The 20,686-nt window shown below is 42.5% G+C and overlaps 1 protein-coding gene across 1 annotated transcript in view; it reads right to left on the bottom strand.

Moving 5' to 3' along the window:
* Positions 1-20,449, bottom strand: part of LOC137959131 (uncharacterized) — an 87,991-nt gene extending 67,542 nt beyond the window's left edge. The window contains exons 1-3 of the mRNA XM_068806451.1: positions 20,269-20,449; positions 20,074-20,137; positions 19,838-19,946 (exon numbers count right to left, since the gene is read on the bottom strand). Of these exons, the coding sequence (XP_068662552.1) occupies positions 19,838-19,946; positions 20,074-20,137; positions 20,269-20,350 (255 nt within the window). The 5' untranslated portion in view covers positions 20,351-20,449. The remainder of the gene's footprint in view (positions 1-19,837; positions 19,947-20,073; positions 20,138-20,268) is intronic.
* Between the last annotated feature and the right edge of the window lie 237 nt (positions 20,450-20,686).

The raw sequence follows: 20,686 nt of genomic DNA, 5'->3' as shown, positions 1-20,686 counted from the left end.
TTCCTTTAAATATCACCTGGTTAGATGGGATGAAGTTTGTTTGCCTAAGAAATTAGGTGGACTTGGGATTCAAAAATCAAAAGAACTGAACAAAGCCTTGCTTCTTAAGTGGATATGGAAGTTTAACACAAATTCATCTAACCTTTGGAAGGATATGGTTCGTACCAAGTTGGGTTGGAATTCTTTATGGTGGATGTCAGGGGGAAATCGGAGAAGGCTATCATCAATTTGGAGATCTCTTCATTTACTTCTTCCAGATTTCTCCTCAGCTTGTAGATTCTTTGTGGGAAATGGCAGGTCTCTTAAATTTTGGGACGATTGGTGGATAGGACAGGAACCATTGAGAAACTCTTTTAGCAGTCTATTTCTTATCTCCACTCAAAGGGAGATAACAGTGGCAGATGCTTTCGAGGGAGGTGTTTTGAGTCTCCATCCCAGAAGGGGTCTTTCTGATGTAGAAGCAATGGAAGCAAGCCGTTTACTGGATTCTTTGAACCATGTCAGGATGAGGCCTTCTAATGCAGACAAGCTCATATGGTGGCCTGACAAAAGCGGCAAATTCTCAGTTGCATCTGCATACAGACACATTAATGGTTGGGACTCAACGCATAGTGAGCTTGATATTTACTTTGTGTGGCGTCTTTGTTGCCCTCCAAAGGTAAAATTCTTCATGTGGAGTGCTTGCCAAAAGAAGATCCTTACAGCGGATGTGCTTCGAAGAAGGGGTCACCCTCAATAGACTTGCTATGTCCTCTTTGTAACATTGAAGATGAATCCGCCAGCCATACCCTGTTATTATGCCCGTATTCTTGGAAGGTTTGGTCCTCTATCTTTTGCAATTTCGATTTGCAAATATGTATCTCTGCAGATCTGTTCAGTTTTAGCCAGTCAATCTATGGTTATCCCCTTCCTGGGCTCGGTAAAATGATGCTATTGGCATGTGTCAGTTTTGTGCCATGGGGGATTTGGAATGAATGGAATAGGAGGCGGTTCGAGGCTAAATTTGAATCTGAGAAAAATGTAGTGGACAAAGTGATGCAGGTGAGAATATCTTATGCGGGCATATATTCGGATCCTTACTCGGATCCTGGGTAACTAGTCGGATCTTTAATCGGATCGATGTAAATATTCGGATCTTTCATTGGATCTTGAGTCAGAGTCGGACCCCTTAGATCGGATATTTAATCGGATCCTTAAACGAATCATTAATCGGATCTTTTGTATTGAACCCGGGTTGGACCATAATTCTGAGGGTTCGGGTTCGTGTTATTCCGAGCTGCAGCCCGGGCTCGTCGGGGGCGTTGAATTTGTTTAAAAGGTTGTTTAGAGGTTTCTCTGGAGGGTTGAATGATATTTTGAATCTGAGTTAGAGAATTTCTCTACGATTTCAGGGCAGATTTCGTCTATTCCTCCCGTGATTCTCAATTTGATCTGCCTACAGGATAATCGCTATCCTGTCCGGCGTCAGTTGGTATCAGAGCTTCAGGCTCGGGAAGAAGCAGATCTCGCCAAAGACGCTGCAGCGAGCAGAAGGGTCGACGAAGACAACGCCGTCGTCGCCGTTGAGCTACCGCTCAACGTTGCTGCCGGAAAAACTCGGGACTCGACCGAGCAAGGACAGAAACAGAGCAGAGGCTCTGGATTTGCCGGAAGATAGGGATTCAGCAGGGAAAGAGTTCGGCATCGACATCGTCACCGCCGGAACTGTCGTGCAACGTTGCCGTTGTCGTCGCCGTAGTCGGATCTGCCATTGACGGAGCTCGACGAACAGATAAGGTTCGGGATTGACGGAAAATCGAGCACCGAAACAGAGTTTCATGGTGCCGAGAAAGGGGGTTTTGAGACAAGAGACCCTCGTTGCTGGGACGAGCTAGCGTCGTAGGCGGCGACGAGCTGCCAGAGAGGACAGCCGGAGAGGTCTCGAGTTCAAAAAAAGAGGGGCTCCGAAATCCCGATTTTGGGAGTTTCTTCGCCGTCGAGGTATTTTACATTTGGGGGAAGTTATATTATTTTTTTATTATTATTAAAAAAAAAAAAAAACTTTGGATAATTATTGTCATCCATGGCTGGTGGTCGTGGTCGTAACCGTAATGTTCCAGCAATGATAATTGAAGATTTGCAGAGGCAAGTCGCACAGTTAGTAAAACTTGACGATTTGCAAAGGCAAGTCGCAAAGTTAGTGAAAATTGCCGATCTACAGAGGCAAGTCGCAGAGTTAACCCAGCGTCTCTCGACGCAGGAGTTCGGGTCTCGTGAGATGGAAGCTCACCATTACGATTCCAGGGTCGACAACCAAAGTTTAGGATTCCATGCGCACCACGGTCAGGGAGATCAACCTTTCAACCTCGGTTTTAGAGTACCGCTACCTGAGTTTTCTGGGATGTTACAGGCCGCAGGATTCATCGACTGGTTACCTGACAATGAGGCGTTTGGTGACCCTATGTATGATGATAATGTTGAGGAACCTGTGTTTGATACTGCTGATGTTGTTGAAGACGTGGTCGATGTGATTGAGGAGCTTGGTGACCCTGTGTATAATGATGATATTGAGGAACCTGTGTTTGATACTGTTGATGTTGTTGAAGACGTGGTCAATGTGATTGAGGAGCTTGGTGACCCTGTGTATGATGATACGGATGTAGCGGAAGGCATGGTCGATGAGATTGGCGCGCTTGGTGACCCTATCTATGCTGCTACAGATGTTGAGGCAGACATGGTCGGTGACACTGCGGGGCTTGGTGACCCTGTGTCTGGTGTTGCTTCTGAGGGCGATGTGTTGTGTGATGATGGCCATGCGCCTCTGGTTGTTCGTCCGAGTCTGCATGTTTTGTTCGGCCGCCCTTGGCACTCTGATCGCCATGTTCTTCCTGATGGGCGGAGGCCTACCTATTCCCTTCGCATCACAGGGAAACAGCTGGTGTTGATACCTTGTCCGGCACGACCCACTCCTCCTCCGCTCTCCCTGTTTTTAGTGGAGATTGTGCATGGCGATGTGGCGATGAATCCTCCTCCTGGCTTGCCGCCTGAGCAGGCGACGCTGACCCTTCCCGCGAGTCCTTTCAGGACTTCTGCTGTTTTTTATGTCCCACACTTGTGTCCTTCTTTTCTGGGTTCCGCTGACGCTATTATGAACTCGAGGGCGAGTTCTTTCCAACTTGCGGAGACTGATGCAGGTGAGAATATCTGATGCGGGCATATATTCGGATCCTTACTCGAATCATGGGTAACTAGTTGGATCTTTAATCGGATCAATGTAAATATTCGGATCTTTCATTGGATCTTGAGTCGGAGTCGGACCCCTTAGTCAGATATTTAATCGGATCCTTAAATGAATCATTAATCGGATCTTTTGTATTGAAGCCGGGTTGGACCATAATTCTGAGGGTGCGGGTTCGTGTTATTCCGAGCTGCAGCCCGGACTTGTCGGGGGCATTGAATTTGTTTAAAAGGTTGTTTAGAGGTTTCTCTGAGGGTTGAATAATATTTTGAATTTGAGTTAGAGAATTTCTCTACAATTTCAGGGCAGATTTCGTCTATTCCTCCCGTGATTCTCAATTTGATCTGCCTACAGGATAATCGCTATCCTGTCCGGCGTCACAAAGTGATGGGCCAAATATCCACCTGGCTCTTGACAAAAAAACTTTTTTGTTCTTTCAAGGGCACTTCTATTCGTGAAAACTGGAGCAATCTAGCAAGGATGCATTTGGGGACCAAGATTCAAGTTATGAAAGAGTGGGCGCCCCCAGAGGTTGGATACTTAAAATTGAATTTTGATGGCTCTTCTCTCGGTAATCCAGGGATCGCAGGTTTCGAAGGTGTGATTTCAGACTCATTTGGCAATCAGTGGTTTTCTTATGCGGGTCCATTAGGCATCTCCGACTCAACGTCTGCAGAGCTTCATGGTCTTCTCAACGGGCTCCGGATTTTCAAAGATAAATGTAGTGGCCCAATTCACATTGAAGGGGATTCCAAGGTAGTCATTGGATGGGGCCGTGGCACTTCATTTCCGCCATGGAGGCATTGGGAAATTTTCCAGGAGATTTTAGAGATTACCTCACTACTTTCTTGTATTTGGTCTCACACTCCGAGATCTGCAAATTCGGCAGCAGATGTGCTTGCCAAACAGGGAGCATCTCTTCAACATCTTGTTGTTATGGATCTGCTCTCTATCTCTTTGTAATTTTTTTGTTTTTAATGGATTACATCTTTATCAAAAAAAAAAAAAAAGAAGATTATAGCCAACTTCCATAGGAGTTTCAGCCGGTTTAGCTCCTAGTAGCCCATATTCATGTAGCATATCAATCACATACTTCCTTTGAGTTAGAACAATACCTATCTTACTTCTTGCTACTTCAATCCCGAGAAAGTAGTTAAGCATTTCTAAATCCTTGGTTTGAACCTCATCAATACCTTTTTTGTCATTGTCAGATAGAACTATAGCATCAATGTACACAATCAATACGACAATGCCAGAGGACTTCTTTAGTATAAACAATGAAAGATCACAGTAACTTCTCTAAAATCCTAAGGACATCACCACACGGCTGAACTTCTTGAATCATGCTCTAGGACTTTGCTTAAGGCCATAAATAGTTTTATGCAATCGACATACTTTTTTGGTCTCCCTCTGATTAGCATACCCAAGAGGTTGCTCCATATACACCTCCTCAAACAAGTCTCTATACAAAAAGGCATTCTTTATATCAAGTTGGTAGAATAACAAATCTAACTAATTGCAATAGATATCAAAATCCGAATAGTAGATAATTTGGAAACAAAAGAAAAGGTCTCAAAAACATCCACACCATAAGTTTGCACCTTTGACCACAAGCCTGGCTTTATACCTCTCAATAGAACCATCAGCCTTATATTTGACCGTATACACCCACAAACATCCTACCATGGTCGCATCAAGTGGTGGTTTATACAAAGTCCATGCTCCCTATTAGTCAAAGTTTCCATCTCAACATCCATGGCCCATTTCCAACGAGGTGACACCAATACTTTCTGCACTTAAGAAGGAATAGAGGAGGAGGATAAGGATAATGCAAAGGTTTTAAAGGAATCTAACAAGTTATCGAAGGACATAAATTTGGCAATAGGGTGTCTAGTACCTTTGTAGGTACAAGTCACTACCCTTAGGAACTACGGACAAGGAAGGCATTGGCGAGGGTGGAGAAGGCATTGTAGTACTCCTAGAATGCATTCATCGCTTGTGTATTTGCAATGACTTTGATCATTTTGGAACAACTCTAGGAACTAAAACAGCCCTTGGAACATCATCCACAGGAAGCGTAGGAACCATCAACATCCATTTCTAGAGCAATAGACTCGACTGACAGAGAAAAAAAAGAGTGTTTTCAAAAAAAGGTAACATCTATTGAGATATTCGTTTTCCTACTAGATGGACATTAACATTGATACCCATTTTTTAAAAGGATGAGCTTTATTAAGCAAAGGACAATAGCATTTATTCCCATTTTGAGAGTGTGAATACCCAAGAAACATGCATTTAATAGCTCTCGGGAACAATTTATCAGTAGAAGAACCTAGAACATAAACATAACAAACAGACCTAAATACACAAGGGCAAAGAGGAATAACCCAATGTCAAGCTTAAGAACATGTAGTGGTATTTATCCACCAAGTACAAAGGGTAGCATCTTATTTAATCAAAAAACAAGCCATGAGAACAACATCACCCCTAATGATGTTTAGGAACTTTCATTTGAAACATCATTGTACAAGCAACTTCAAATAGGTCGTGATTCTTCCTCTTGGTCACACCATTATGTTGAGGCATATACACACACATGAGAATTGGTGACAAACACTACTGGCAATGGAAAAAGAAACAAACTTATCGCTCATGTACTCAAGCCCATTATCAGTACAAAGGACGCTAAGTGAAGCACCAAAATGAGTTTTTATTTCATTACAAAATTGGAGGAATACATAAATAACTTCGGATTTCTCCCGAAGGAATACACTCAAGTGACAAAATGAGATCTACGACAGTGAACCAAGGTTGACGGATCAGCCAAGACCAGAGTTCACAGTCTGGTTTTTCCAGGGACGGAACCACCTCGTCACGAGGCTGACGGCACAGCCCAACAGAGAGCACTCAGCTCTGATGGTGGTGGACGGAACCACCACAGCCTCCACGGACCGATGGCGCAGTCCAGACAGAGAGCTTCACGCTCTCTCGTTTCTTGGCGAGGGAGACGAAGAGATTTCTGAAATGGAATACGTTGCCTTCCCTTCCTTATCTTTCTATTTAAACTTAGGTCTTAGGAAGCTTATTACATAACAGCACATGGGCCCAATACGATGCAACCCAGCCCATTAAGCCCTATCTAATTACCCTATGTAGATAACACAAATTATACAACAAGTATAAACATAAATTCTATCTAATATACATCCAAATATATCGTAACATCCCCCCTCAAATTGATGTTAGTGAGTCAACCAGCAACAATTTGCCAACCAGAAAATTATGCCGGGGTTGAGACAATGCTTTGGGCAAACTTGATTTTAAATCTATCAAGTGTATCTTTTTTAGATACTCTCGCACACAAAAGGGTTATGTTTGTTATAGTCCTACTCTTCAACGTTTATTTGTGTCCAGGGATGTAACATTTTTTGAAGACTCCTCATTTTATTCTGATAGCACTCCTCCTGGTCTGTCCTTAGTACCAGGTTCCCCTCGACCGGTTGTGCCTCGTGATACAGAAATTATTCAACCCCCAAAGCAAGTGGCCGACACCACACCTGCCGAGTTAACAGATCCAACAGAGGTAAGTCCTTCATCACCAGTTTTTTTTGGCCCTCAATATGATACTCATCCTATTGCTATAAGGAAAGAACCTCAATCATGTACTAGACCTTCTACTTCTCATCCCATTTCAAATTTTGTGTCTCATCATCGCCTCTCACCTTTATGTTGTCAGTTTCTTTCTTCTATTTCCTCCATATTTGTTCCACAGTCCTATCAGGAGCCTCTACAACACCCAAGGTGGAAGGCAGCAATGGATGAAGAAATAAAGGCCCTTAATGACAATCATACATGATCACTTGTTCCTCTTCCCACAGGTAAAACACCCATTGGTTGCAAGTGGATTTATACTATCAAACATAATCCGGATGGGTCAATTGCACGACTGAAGGCTCGACTGGTTGCCAAAGGTTATACTCAGTGCTATGGAATTGATTATGAAGAAACCTTCTCTCCAATGACAAAAATGAACTCAGTACGTATATTATTATCTCTGGCGGCCAATTCATCATGGCCGATATATCAACTTTATGTAAAAAATGCATTTCTTAATAGTGATATTAAAGAAGAAATTTACATGCAATAACCACCTGGGTATGTGGTTGAGGGGAGTCTGTATGCCGCCTAAAAAAATCTCTATATGGTCTAAAGCAGTCCCCTCGGGCATGGTTTGAGAAATTTAGTCGAGCCATCATACGGGCCGGCTTTCACAGATGCTCTGGAGATCACTCAGTATTTATTGAAAATACACCGAGAGGTAAGGTGATTCTGACTGTTTATGTTGATGATATTATTTTAATTGAGAGTGATTCCGTGGGCATTTAGAAAACAAAGGTGAAAATATGTGCTGAATTCAAGACGAAGGATCTTGGACTACTCAAATATTTTTTGGGTATTAAAGTATTACAATCTAGACATGGGATTGTGCTATCCCAAAGGAAGTATGCCCTTGATCTACTAGAAGAGACAGGAATGATGGGATGCAAACCAGCAAACACTCCTATGGATGTAAATACAAAATTATGAAGAGGCACTGGAGAAGATGTAGATATTGGGAAATATCAAAGACTAGTGGGACGACTTATTTACCATCAAATCCACAGCCGTCGACCACATCAACTTCCAAAGCCCCTCAGTCCACATCACGCCGTCGCCCCGTCATTTCTTTTCTACATCAACCCCTTCCCCACCGCTGCTCCTCGATTCCCGAAGCAGTACCACTCGTCTGCCATACATCAACCTCCAAAACCCTTCAGTCCACATCACGTCGTCGCCCCGTCCTTTCCTTTCTACATCAACCCCTTTCGCTCCGCCGCTCCTAGATTCCCAAACCATTACCACTCGCCTGCCATAAGTCAACTTCCAAAACCCCTCAGTCTACATCACGCCATCGCCCTGTCCTTTCCTTTCTACATCAACCTTTTCACCTTCGCCGCTCCTCGATTCCCGAAGCAGTACCACTCGCCTGCCATACGTCAACCTCTCAGTCCACATCACGCCACCCTCCAGTCCTTTCACTTTTAAATCCCTCCCTTCCCCTCTGCCGCCTAAATCTTCCTTTTTCCGAAGCCGTACCCCTCGCCTGGCATTCCCGTCCCGCAGCTTCTCTAACTCGATAAATCCCCTTTCCCCCCGACTTTCACCCACATTCTCGGCTCCTTATCGAGGATTACCCTCTGCGACCCCCCCGACCTCAAACCTTCCACATCATCCATCCCAGCATCCCGCTCCTCTCGCCGTCCCATCAAACCCTCCCTCTCTGACTCAAATCTCCCCTTATACGGCCACCCCTCGAGCCCCGCTAAGCCCATCCCTCCTCTCTAATGAATCCACTAGGGATTTCGAACCCCCCTTTTACCCCCCTCCCCCTTTATATATTCACTCTCCCACTATCCTCTGCCCCACCCCCCTTCGTATTATCTTCCCCCACTCGGACACCATGGAAAACCCAAACCCCAAAACTTTCACCCCTCCCTTGCACACCAATACTGGAAAACAAATCGCCAACACCCCTTTTCGGTATACCTACTCCAGAAAAAAAGAAGCAGGGAAAAATAAAGCCAAATTCGGCAACCCTGCACCTTCCGAAAAAAACACTGACAAAGATAAAATCAAAGACACTACCCCCCCACCTTCCCCTCTCCTGTCCTTCCATTGGAATTTCCCCATGATTGGTACGATCTCCCCCCTGCTTTCCCCTCTAGAATCCCTCCAATTTGGTTCGACCTCCCCCCAACTATAACCTCTGAATCTACCCTAGCCAAGACCTTCACTCCCAATCCGCGGGATGAGCTCCTACTGTTCCTGCTAGAACAGGAACAAGACTTTCCTCGAGAAGAATTTTCAGAAATAACGGAGCTTGCCAACATCTTTTGTGCGGGATACTCTGAAGCTGGCGCTGTGGAGCGAAATATCAACTCCCACCGTTCCCCATGATCGTTCTATCATGGAATGTAAGAGGTCTCGGCTCTCTGGCCAAGCGTGCCCTCGTCAGAGCAGCACTTTTTGATGTTAAACCAAAAATTGCTATACTTCTTGAAACGAAGATACAGTCTTTTGATTACTCAATTGTGTGTAATTTATGGTATGACTCCAACCCAGCGTGGGCGCATGTGGGTGCAATTGGCCATTCTGGGGGCATAATTGTCATCTGGGATCCAACTGCTTTTGATGCTATTTCCGTCATTCCGGGGCAATACTCAATCGGTCTCCAGCTCCGAGAGCACAACCTCGGTATTTCTTGGGCTCTAGCTGGCATATATGGGCCTACTCGTTACCATGACCGAGCATCTTTCTGGGAGGAAATCTTTCAGCTTGTCCAATTGTGGGACCTCCCTTGGCTCATTGGAGGAGACTTCAATGCGACATTACTTTGCTCTGACAAAAGTCCTCCTGCCTCCTGAACCTCATCAACCATGAGAGCTTTTTCTGACTTTATCAATAGTGTTGCTCTCTCCGAGGCTCCTCTATCGGGGAAAAAATTCACCTGGACAAATTGTCAGAACCCCCCCATTTTGTCTAAATTGGACAGATTTTTTGCCAATATAGAATGGAACCTCCTATTTCCCAACACCTCTGGCCAAGTCCTAAACAAAATAGGATCTGACCATTGGCCTATCCAACTCAATTCTCGGCCTGTTGCATGGGAAAGATCTCCCTTTCGGTTTGAGAATGCCTGGTTATTAACCGAGGCTTTCATCCCTTCTTTGAAATCGTGGTGGCTCGAATTGGAAAATCATCCGAACCCGGGTTGGGCCCTCCCTCGGAAACTCAAAGCCCTCAAGACAAAGATCAAAATGTGGGATAAAAATCACCGAATTTCTGCTGCTTCCTAGAAAGATTCGATTCGCCGTTGCATTTCTGAGTTGGATCTATTGGATGAACAAAGGTTAATCTCTCCTACTGATTTTTTTATTAGAAATAATTTAAATGTTGAATACCGTACGTTTCTTCATTCTGAATCTGTCCGTTGAAAACAACGTTCAAGATTTCGTTGGATGGCTGAGGGTGATGGAAATACAAAGTTTTTCCATTCCATCGCCTCGGCCAGGAGGAGGACTAACCGTATCACTGCTCTCTGTAACGGAGACCAAGTGGTAACGGATAGTGCCTCCATTTCTAACCTTTTGGTGAAGTATTTCTCAGAGCTATATTCAGAAGTCTGTTTCAGAAGACCAAAAATCCATCAGCTCGACTTCGAGCGCATCTCAACTGAAGACGCTGTTGATCTTGAAAAACCATTCTCCTCAGAAGAAATTGAACGGGCTGTGCTTGGCCTTCCTAAAGATAAAGCCCCCAGACCAGATGGCTTTAATGGTGAGTTTTATCACTGTTTTTGGGATCTGTTAAAAAATGATGTTTGTGTCTTCGTTCACAATTTTCACCAAGTGGGAATTACTCACTCTGGAATCGGCGCATCTTTTATTGCACTTATTCCTAAAAAAACAAATTCGGAGGAGCCTAAAGATTTTCGACCTATTAGTCTCACTTCCAGTTCATATAAAATTATTGGGCGTCTATTGGCTAATCGGCTAAAAGCTGTCCTTTACAAGGTAATTAATCCTTGTCAAAGTGCTTTTATCCGAGACAGAAACATCCTGGACTCTTCTCTAACAGCACATGAACTTCTTGATTCGTTCAAAAAATCTTCCCTTCCTAGGTTTGTTCTGAAAATTGATTTTGAGAAAGCCTTTGATCGGGTTGATTGGAAACTGGTGGATTATCTTTTTGACCGTATGGGTTTTGGTACAAGATGGAAATTTTGGATGAGGAGCTGTATTTCCTCTCCTTCTTATTTTGTTTTGGTAAATGGGAAACCCCGAGGATATTTCAAAGCCTCTAGGGGGATCAGACAAGGCGACCCCCTTTCTCCATTTATTTTTACTCTTATTGGAGAATACCTTACCTCTATGATCCGGTTTGCTAAACGTTCGGGTTGGCTCAGTCCTATTTTTTCTGATCCAATCCAAGACGTTCCCATTCTTCAATTTGCAGATGATTCTATTTTTTTTTGGAGAAGGGTCCATGAGACAAATAAAACACATGAAAGCAATCTTGAACATCTTTGAAATGACGTCTGGTCAAAAGATAAGCTGGGAAAAAACAACAATCTTTGGATTTAATATTGATGCCTCTAGTCTCAACTCAATGGGGAACTATCTGGGTTGTAAGGTGGCATCAGTTCCGAGTACATATCTGGGCTTACCTTTGACTCCGTTCCTGCCTTCGAAAAATTCCTGGTTTCCGGTTGTTGAGAGGCTTGAGAAGCGTCTGGCTTCTTGGAAAGGAAAATTTTTATCCAAAGCTGGTAAACTGGTTCTAATTAAATCATGCCTTCATGGAATTCCATCCTATTTCTTATCTTTGTACCATTGTCTAGCTTCTATTCGGGATAGAATTGAATTTTTGAAAAGAAGATTTTTATGGGATGGGCCAAATGGGGAAAAAAATTTTAATCTTGTAAAATGGGTAGATGTTTGTAAACCAATTGTAATGGGGGGCCTCGGGATTCACGACGTTGCTACCACAAACAAGTCTCTGCTCTTAAAGTGGATTTGGAAGTTCAACATGCAACCCAATCTACTGTGGCGCCGAATGGTTGCAATTAAATCCGGAAAAGAGAATGGCTGGTGGACGGATGGGGGAAGATTTTACAAGTTATCCCCTGTTTGGAAGAAAATTGCCAAACTCTTACCTACCTTCAAATCTGCCGTCAAATGCTATATTGGGAGTGGTACAAATACTCTATTCTGGTCGGATTGGTGGATAGGTGCTAGTTGTTTAAAGGAAAGTTATCCTCTTTTATTCCAACTGTCAAGATCTCGTAGCTCAATGATTTCAGACCATTGGCAGTCTTCGGGTGGTTGGAATCTTCATCTCAGGCGAGCATTAAATGACTCTGAAGTTGTTGAAACTACCTGTCTGATCAATTTACTTTCTAGTGTGGCCTTAAAAAATTCTGACGATACACTCATCTAGACGCCCAACAAACAAGGTATGTTCTCTACAGCTTCAACGTACCATCATATGATTTCATACCCGCCTCTCCACGCAGAACATCCTGCTGCTTTTGCATGGTCGCTCCCGATTCCTCCTCGCATCAAATTTTTCATCTGGACGGTATGTCGTAAGAAAATCTTGACTTCTGACGCTTTGCAAAGATGAGGCATTAATACTCCCAATCCAGAATGCCCATTTTGCAACACATCTCCTGAAACAGCAGATCACACGCTTCTACATTGCGAATATGCTCATAAGATTTGAACCGAATTAATGGACAAAATCGGTTTATTATATTGCCCTTCGCAAGATTTGCAAAACACTATTTTAACTTTGGTTAGCTGTCATCTTCCGAAGTTAGGGAAAATCTTAATATCTTGTTGTGTTGGACACATTGCGTGAAATTTATGGAAAGAAAGAAACAATCGCAAATTCAATCAGAAAGCTATTCCTCGGAATATTCTTTGTGATCAGATAGTCGGTCAAGTTAGCTCTTGGGTTCTCCTTCGCAAAGAATTCTGTGATCTAAGAGCAACAAATATGAGGAAAAATTGGCGAAATGTTGCGAATATGTCTCTTACTTCGAAGGTTCCTATTATGGTAGAATGGACTAGACCTCCTCCTGGACACTTTAAATTAAATTTTGATGGAAGTGCTTTCGGGTGTCCGGGCCCAGCTGGATTTGGTGGAGTAATTCACATTGATCAAGCGAATCTTCTCTTCACTTATGCGGGTCCAATTGGAGTGTCAGACTCTACTTGTGCGGAATTACATGGCTTACTCAACGGGCTGAAGCTCTTCAAACAAAAAAAGGACGGTGCTCTCTTGGTTGAAGGGGATTATCAAGTCATTATAAACTGGTGCTCCAAGCCATCAAAACCTCCTTGGCATCATTGGAAGATTTTTTATGAAATTTGTAATTTAACTTCTGTTTTATTATGCACTTGGAAACATGTTCCAAGATCCACTAATCATTTAGCCGATGTTCAAGCAAAAAAAGGCGTTACCCTCCAACATCTTGTTGTGGAGGAAATGTCTTTTTAGTCTCTAGGTTTGTATTTTTTCTTATTGAATACATTTACAACTCTTCTCAAAAAAACAAGGCCGGATATTTCATATGCAGTAAGTGTGGTAAGTCAATACATGCACAAGCCACAACTTAGTCATTGGCAAGCACTTGAAAGAATACTACGATATCTGAAAGGAGCTCTAGGAAGGGGGGCTTCTCTATAAAAACCATGGTCACTTCAACATCGAAGGATTCTCAGATGCAGACTAGGTCGGATCCCCAGATGACAAAAAATGTACTTCGGGATTTTGTACGATGGTTGGAGGAAATTTGGTTACATGGAAAAGCAAAAAGCAAAATGTAATAGCACGATCGAGTGCAAAAGCAGAATACAGGGCGATGGCACACACTGTTAGTGAACTCATATGGATAAGATGTCTTCTCACTGAATTGGGATTCTATAAAGAAGCTCCAATGGATCTATACTGTGACAATCAAACAGCGATACACATTACATCGAATCCAATCTTCTATGAAAAGACAAAACATATTGAAGTGGATTGTCATTTTATATGAGAAAAGTTCCAAGCTGGTTTCTTATCTCTGAAGCATATATACTCACAAAGTCAAGTTGCAGATATTCTCACCAAGCCGGTCACTCACAAGATTATGTCTACCATACGCAGCAAGTTGGGCATTTATGATTTCTTCTCACCCCAAGCTTGAGGGGGAGTGTTACAATGTGGGACCGACCATGGTGCTCGAGCTGGTGGGACCCACCATGAGGACGTGGGACACCAAGAAGAGTCCTCGTCCAAGCAAGCACGAGTTAAGGAATTAAGAAGCACAAGTTGAATTGAGTTAGAAGACTTGAAGATCAAGTGGGAGCCACAAATATCTCACGAGTTGTCAACCTTATCAAGATGAGTTGGAAGATCATGAGGAACCCACAAGGGTAAGGCCACGAGCTGGCCTGCTCCCTTATATTCACAAGAAAGAGTCCTAGTTCAACTCATATTAGTTTTCTAGTAGATTGGTTTGGATATTATCTTAGAGAGTTAAAGTTGGAATGTAATTAGGATTGAAAGGCTAATTGTTTAAGAACTCTACCACCTCCTCTACTATTAATAGAGGAGTTGTAATTCAGAATTCATCAAGTTACACATCTCAATCTCGAGTTACTCTCTCCCTCTCTTTTTGCTTGGCGCAACCTCTCTTTTCTCCTTTATTGTTTCTTCTCTCTACCCGAGAGCTCTTCTTCCCTTTTCTTCTTTTTCTTTCTCTTGCTCGGAATTATGGAAAAGGGATCCTAAATTTAACATGTACCATTTCAAGGGTGAGAGTGTTCGAACTTGCAGGTGTTGGAGGAATAGGAATTGTAGTAACCGGGATAGCAGTCGGCAATGCTGCAGAACTAGAAGTACCGGTGGAGGCATGATAAGCCGTATTCTTCTTCTTTTCAGGGCGAGTAGGGCAAGCTGCGATGAGATAACCCGGCTTCTTGTAGTAGTTACAGGACTTCTTGGGGCATTCCTGAGCAAAGACACCATATGCCTTGCAGTGGAAGCACTGGACAAAACTCATGTCCCAACCCTTATTTTTCCCTTGTGGTACATAGGCCACAGGAGTAGAGGTATCAGCCTGGACTCAATGTTCCATGCCAGCCTGAGTAGCAATGCGCTGCTCCTCCCTAAGAAGTTCACTCAAATAGGCATCCAGAGATGGCACCGGATGACGATTCATCAAATGTTAACAAGCAATCTCAAATTTTGGACGGAACTTCATCAAGAATTGATCCCTCTTATTGGTTTCATGTACGCCTTGCACTGTAGAGAGAGCAGCAGTTGGGACGTTCTCAATATAGTCAGCCCACAGATTTTGGAAACCCGAGAAATATTCTTCAATGGAATGGTTTCCTTCTGTGAAATTTGGCATTTCATATTCGACTTGAAACCGCCAGGCCGTGCTGTTTTGATGATAAACCTTGTGGAGGTAATTCCACATGTCCGTTGCAGTTTTGTAGGGCTTTAGAATAATGACTAGATGAGGCTCAATGGATCCAAGTATCCAGGTCATGACCCTAGCATCCATGGTGGTCCATTTTGACAATGCTTCCGCATCGCAAGGTGCTGGATCACTCCCATCAATATGACCCCATAAATCTTTTCCCATGACAAATAACTGGAACTGAAATGCCCAGGCATTGTAGTTCTTACCCGTGAACCGAATAGGAGAGAAATCTAACTTATCCGTTGACATGATAAGAGTGAGAGTCTGCTGAGATTTTCAGAAATACCACCCCCGCTGAAAATTCCAGACATACCCCTACTGCAACTGAAAATTCCAGATTTACCCCTACTGCTGCCAAAACTTCCAGATCTACCCCCGCTGTTGCTGAGAATTCCAGATCTACCCCGCTGTTGCTGAAAATTCCAGATTTGCCCCCACAATTTCAAAAATTCCAGATTTGCGCCCACACTGTTTGAAACCACCTTACGCATAAAATATCAGCCCAGAAATCTGAGCTCGGAGAGAAACACCCACCTGGCTGGTCACCTTCCCGGCAAGAATCCATCACCCCACCCCTCTGAGCTCGGATAGACGTTTCCGACCACTCCCGAGAGCTCTAACAGAACTCTGAGTCGTCGAACAGCAGCTCGTCGGACAAAACTTCTTCAGACAGGAACTCTTCGGACGGAGAGAGCACCCCACCCCTCTGAGCTCGGACAGAGGTTTCTGACCACTCTTGAGAGCTTTAACCGAACTCTGAGTCGTCAGACAGCAGCTCGTCGGACAGAACTTCTTCAGACAGGAACTCTTCGGACGGAGAGAGCACCCCACTCCTCTGAGCTCGGACAGACGTTTTCAACCAATCCTGACCGAACTCTGATACCATGACAAAATGAGATCTATGACAGCGAACCAAGGCTGACGGATCAGCCAAGGCCAGAGTTAACGGTCTGATTTTTCCGGGGACAGAACCACCTCGTTACGAGGCTGACGGCACAGCCCAACAGAGAGCACTCAGCTCTGATGGTGGTGGACGGAACCACCACAGCCTCCAGGGAGCGACGACGCAGTCCAGACAGAGAGCTTCACGTCTCTGGTTTCTCGGCAAGGGAGACAAAGAGATTTCTGGAATGGAATACGTTGCCTTCCCTTCCTTATTTTTCTATTTGAACTTAGGTCTTAGGAAGCTTATTACATAACAGCCCATGGGCCCAATACAATGCAACCCAGCCCATTAAGCCCTATCTAATTACCCTATTTACATAATACAAATTATACAAGTATTAACATAAATTCTATCTAATATACATCCCAATATATCATAACATCAAGTTGTCCTACTGTAATCATAGAACAAATTTTGATAACCAAAAAGACTTGGAACCCGATATGGACCCTATACATCTGAGTGAACAATTTCAAATAAACTATGGCTACGCTATGGACGAGAAGGAAAAGACGATCAATGATGTTTCCCAAGCTAACACAAATCACATGGAAAAGACAAAGTAGAAGGTAACTCTGGAAACAACTAGCATAACTTCTCTAGATAGGGATTCCAAGCCTCAATTGCTATTGGAAGGAGGATCCTTCAATCTGAAGTTCTAATGGTGATTGATTGACAAAACCATCCAAGTAGTAGAGGCCTTCATTCTCACGCCTAAAACCAATCGTCGTCCTCGTCTGAAGGTCCTAAAAGATAGAATGAGTAGGAAAGAATGTTACAAAACATTGCAAAGCTTTTGTAAGTCGACTCACACACAACAAATTAACTGGAAACTTAGGAACGAATAAAACAAATTCTAGACACAAAGATGAAGTAGCCTTAATTGTCGCAACACCACTAACAGAAGAAAGACAGCCATATGCTAGTGTAACATTTTAAAAAGGAGAGGAATGTCTAAGAGAAGAAAGCACATTTGACATACCTAACATGTGCGTAGAAGCACCCAAATTAATAACCCACAAAGAGACTGGAGTCACATGAAATACAGACATACTTGAACTAGCCATAGTGATTATAGCTATGGGAACAGTTTAGTTCACAGATGGGGAGGAAGCAATAAGTTGAGCTATACGTTGACCTAGCGGATGAAACTCATCAGAGGCACCAGGAAGAATTCCAATTGTACCAATAGGCAAAGACTGCCCATTTGCGAGTAGCACTCAAGTTTGCCCAGGCAAGCTTACCGAATTATCCCAACACTTATATAACAATTGGTACACCCACAGTGAGCACACCTCTGATCACTCCTACTCTATCCACAACCTCGGCCACGACAAGAATTATCTCTATCTTGGCCACGTTCACCTCTAGCCTCTAAGCATTTGCTAGCTGAATGACAAGGGCAACAGCCTTTGTATTGTTATTCTTCTTCTTGCTAAGTTGGAATTATAGCTACTTCGGCCTGACTAACCCGACTAAACACTTCCTTGTTGCAAGAATCTAGGCCTAAAATGCATCATACTTAGAGCCCAAAGCATCGAGAAACTTAGCCACATACAACTCACCAAGCTGCTTATGAAGATTTGTTTCATTGCTAGTCAATGCGTGATAAGGCTCAATCTCCTGTAAAATCCCATGTAACTCACCGAAGTAATCTATCATAGATCTATCTCCCTTTTTTTTTTTAAATGATGTTGATTTTTATTAAGACAAAAGCTCAAAAGAGCAATTTAAAAAGGAAGGAAGTCTTTGCAAACAACGAGAGATTGCTGGGAAGTTCCGAATTTTGCCAATTTATCAGCCAAAAAGTTGATTGATCTAAGAATGAGATTTCAATTACAATGAATAGAAGATATAATGCCAGCAATACTATTAGTGATTAGCCAATGGCACCAAGGGGGGGAGTTGTCTTTGGAACACCAACTAATAATAGTCTTCGAGATAGGTTACTATCTCCCTTTTTTAAGTCAAACAACTAAGCATAAAACAGATATACTAGGGATAGGTTGCCCTCTTGAACAAATAATGACTCAAGAACATTCCAAATTTGTTTTGAAGTCTCACAATCTATATTCCATACTATTGAGCAGTCGAGTCCTAACCTGACTGTTTTCAGCCTCCGAATCATCTATAAGTGGCTAAGGAGGGTCTTCTCTCAAATATTTTGTTGTTCTCTTGGCCTTCAAGTAAGTTTTAACAGATTCGGTCCAACTCAATTAATTTGAGCCACTTGGCCTTTCAGTAGCAATAACAATCACATCCTCCTCTTCCATGCAAAACAAGAGATAACACAGTTCCAAGTACTAACCTAGGAGTCTGTATAGGCATAAAAACAGGGAGGCAACCACAAACAACCCTCTTAAGGGTACAAAAAACATAGATAACTACTCAACAAGAAGCACAAGCCATCAACCCTAAGGTTATGGCATGAAATTAAGAAAGAAAGATCTAATCTTTAACTCCAATTATCAAAGAATTGGAGAAATCCCCTTCTTAGAGTGGACACACTCTGAGAAGAGGAGGAGAACTTGACTAGAACTTCATTTCAAATGGATCATTTGCTCCGATACCATGTAAAATTGAGTGAAAGAGATAGTATAGAGAAGAAAGAGGAAACAGAAAAGAGAAAGAAAAGAATTCAACAGTGCTATAGTGTAGCATTCTTCTCAGAGGTCAAAATTCAACTTTTGTCTTTATTAAACAAGTTATTTAAGTGAAAACTTAGTACAATAACATAAATGCCCCTCGAGACTCAATTGCTTATATCACCTAGTATACACATCATATAAACCTGAGAATTGAAACCCAATGTACATCATAAATAGACAAATACTCTCATAACTCTAGAGCAGAAAACCAAGTAAAATACCATTGACAACAAAACATGCAGCAATACAACAGCTATAAACTTATTTTTCCTTCACAACAAAACATGCAGTTGAGGGACTACTACTACTCTTCATAGAAAAATATGAGAATTTAAAATGTCATACAAGACCTTTGTCCTATCCAATGAAGATGAATAATTTCCATAGAAGCAAAGTAGCTACTAAAAGACTGTTATCGTTTCAGAATATTTCAAAATGGTGTGCAACCTGGTGAGGATGGTTATCTGTTAAGAAAAGTTCCACTTCTAAAATTGAATGGGACTTTCCTAAGATTATAAGTTTACGCAACAGGCCTCATAAGGGGAAGTAATTTTTTGGGTGGGCATTGATCCAACTAAACAATTACAACAGCGTTCTCGTTCTGATTGTATTAGTAGGCCTCACGAGCCAGTCAAGCAGACAGTTGTCCACTCAAGGAATGGCCAGAGAAAGTTGATTACTTTAAAAAAATAAAAAAATAAGTAAGCTTTAGTGCTAGGATACTTCTGATAAATGTTTCAGATAGATGATTTTTGTGAGGCAAACTGTGCAGTCACCGTGAACGTTCATATAGTACATACCTACTATCTACAAAATTATCAAAAAAAAAGTAGGAAATTACAAACGAGCACAACATAACTTGATGAGCGACACAATAATACCTCAAAGTTTCCAAAAAGAGTTGACAATTAAAATAACAGCACGATCAACAACAAGACGGTCCATACCATATATTGAGGAATAAAAAAGCTCCCATATTTGGTTTTAAATATCCTTTCAAGACACGAAACCAAGGTGCTTTCTACCTCCGGGGCATCTGCCTCAGTTTGCAGAGCACTAAATGAAAGGAGAATGGTGTTAGTTGCCCGAAGTCTCCGAACTACTGAAGAAGGAAGTCAGAGAAGAAATGTAATCATGGGGATTTCTTCGCTCCTGAAAACCAAATTGTTTTAAGCGGGCATACCTGATTACAACTGAGAGAGGAAAGCGATCAAGGAATTCCTTGACTGAAGCATCCGTTTGCATTCCTTTAGTTCCAAATCGCGGAAATATCAGAGTCAAATAATTACATAGGAAACAAAGAAATAAAATGGAAAAAGAGGAAAAGACCACGCGACGGGAAGTGTATGAACCTGAAGCATCAAGCAGCCGTACTTACCGGGGTAAGATGCAAACTCGGAAGCTGCAGCAAGCAAAAGAGAGACATCGTCTGCATTTGTTCGCAAGGATTCTCCTTCCATTGCCGAATATCCCCGGTACAGTTTTGCACAAAATGGAGAGTTGAAGTGGAGGGAGACGAGGGAGACCAAAGAGAAGTACTAGTCGGACGAAGCGAAAGATGGTCGCTCGCAGTTCGGTGAGTGTGGAACCGCTTTAAACATCAACCCACAGATGGCAATTGCCCACAAAATGAAGCTACAAATGAATTTATTCAAAGAAGAGATTTTATAATACATTATTTAATAAATGTATTCTTGTACTATTATAAATTCTACTCACATTTCTCGTATAAATGGTTGATATCGAACTTATTTTTTATAGGTCTATACATCTCACATGGAAGTCACTTAACATAT

This window comes from Aristolochia californica, unplaced genomic scaffold (assembly GCF_029961685.1).
Source record: "Aristolochia californica isolate CCGP_79_NKW_82.1479 unplaced genomic scaffold, dmAriCali1.0.hap1 SCAF_3, whole genome shotgun sequence".
Taxonomy (NCBI): Eukaryota; Viridiplantae; Streptophyta; class Magnoliopsida; order Piperales; family Aristolochiaceae; genus Aristolochia; species Aristolochia californica.
This window is presented reverse-complemented; position numbering and strand designations above follow the sequence as displayed.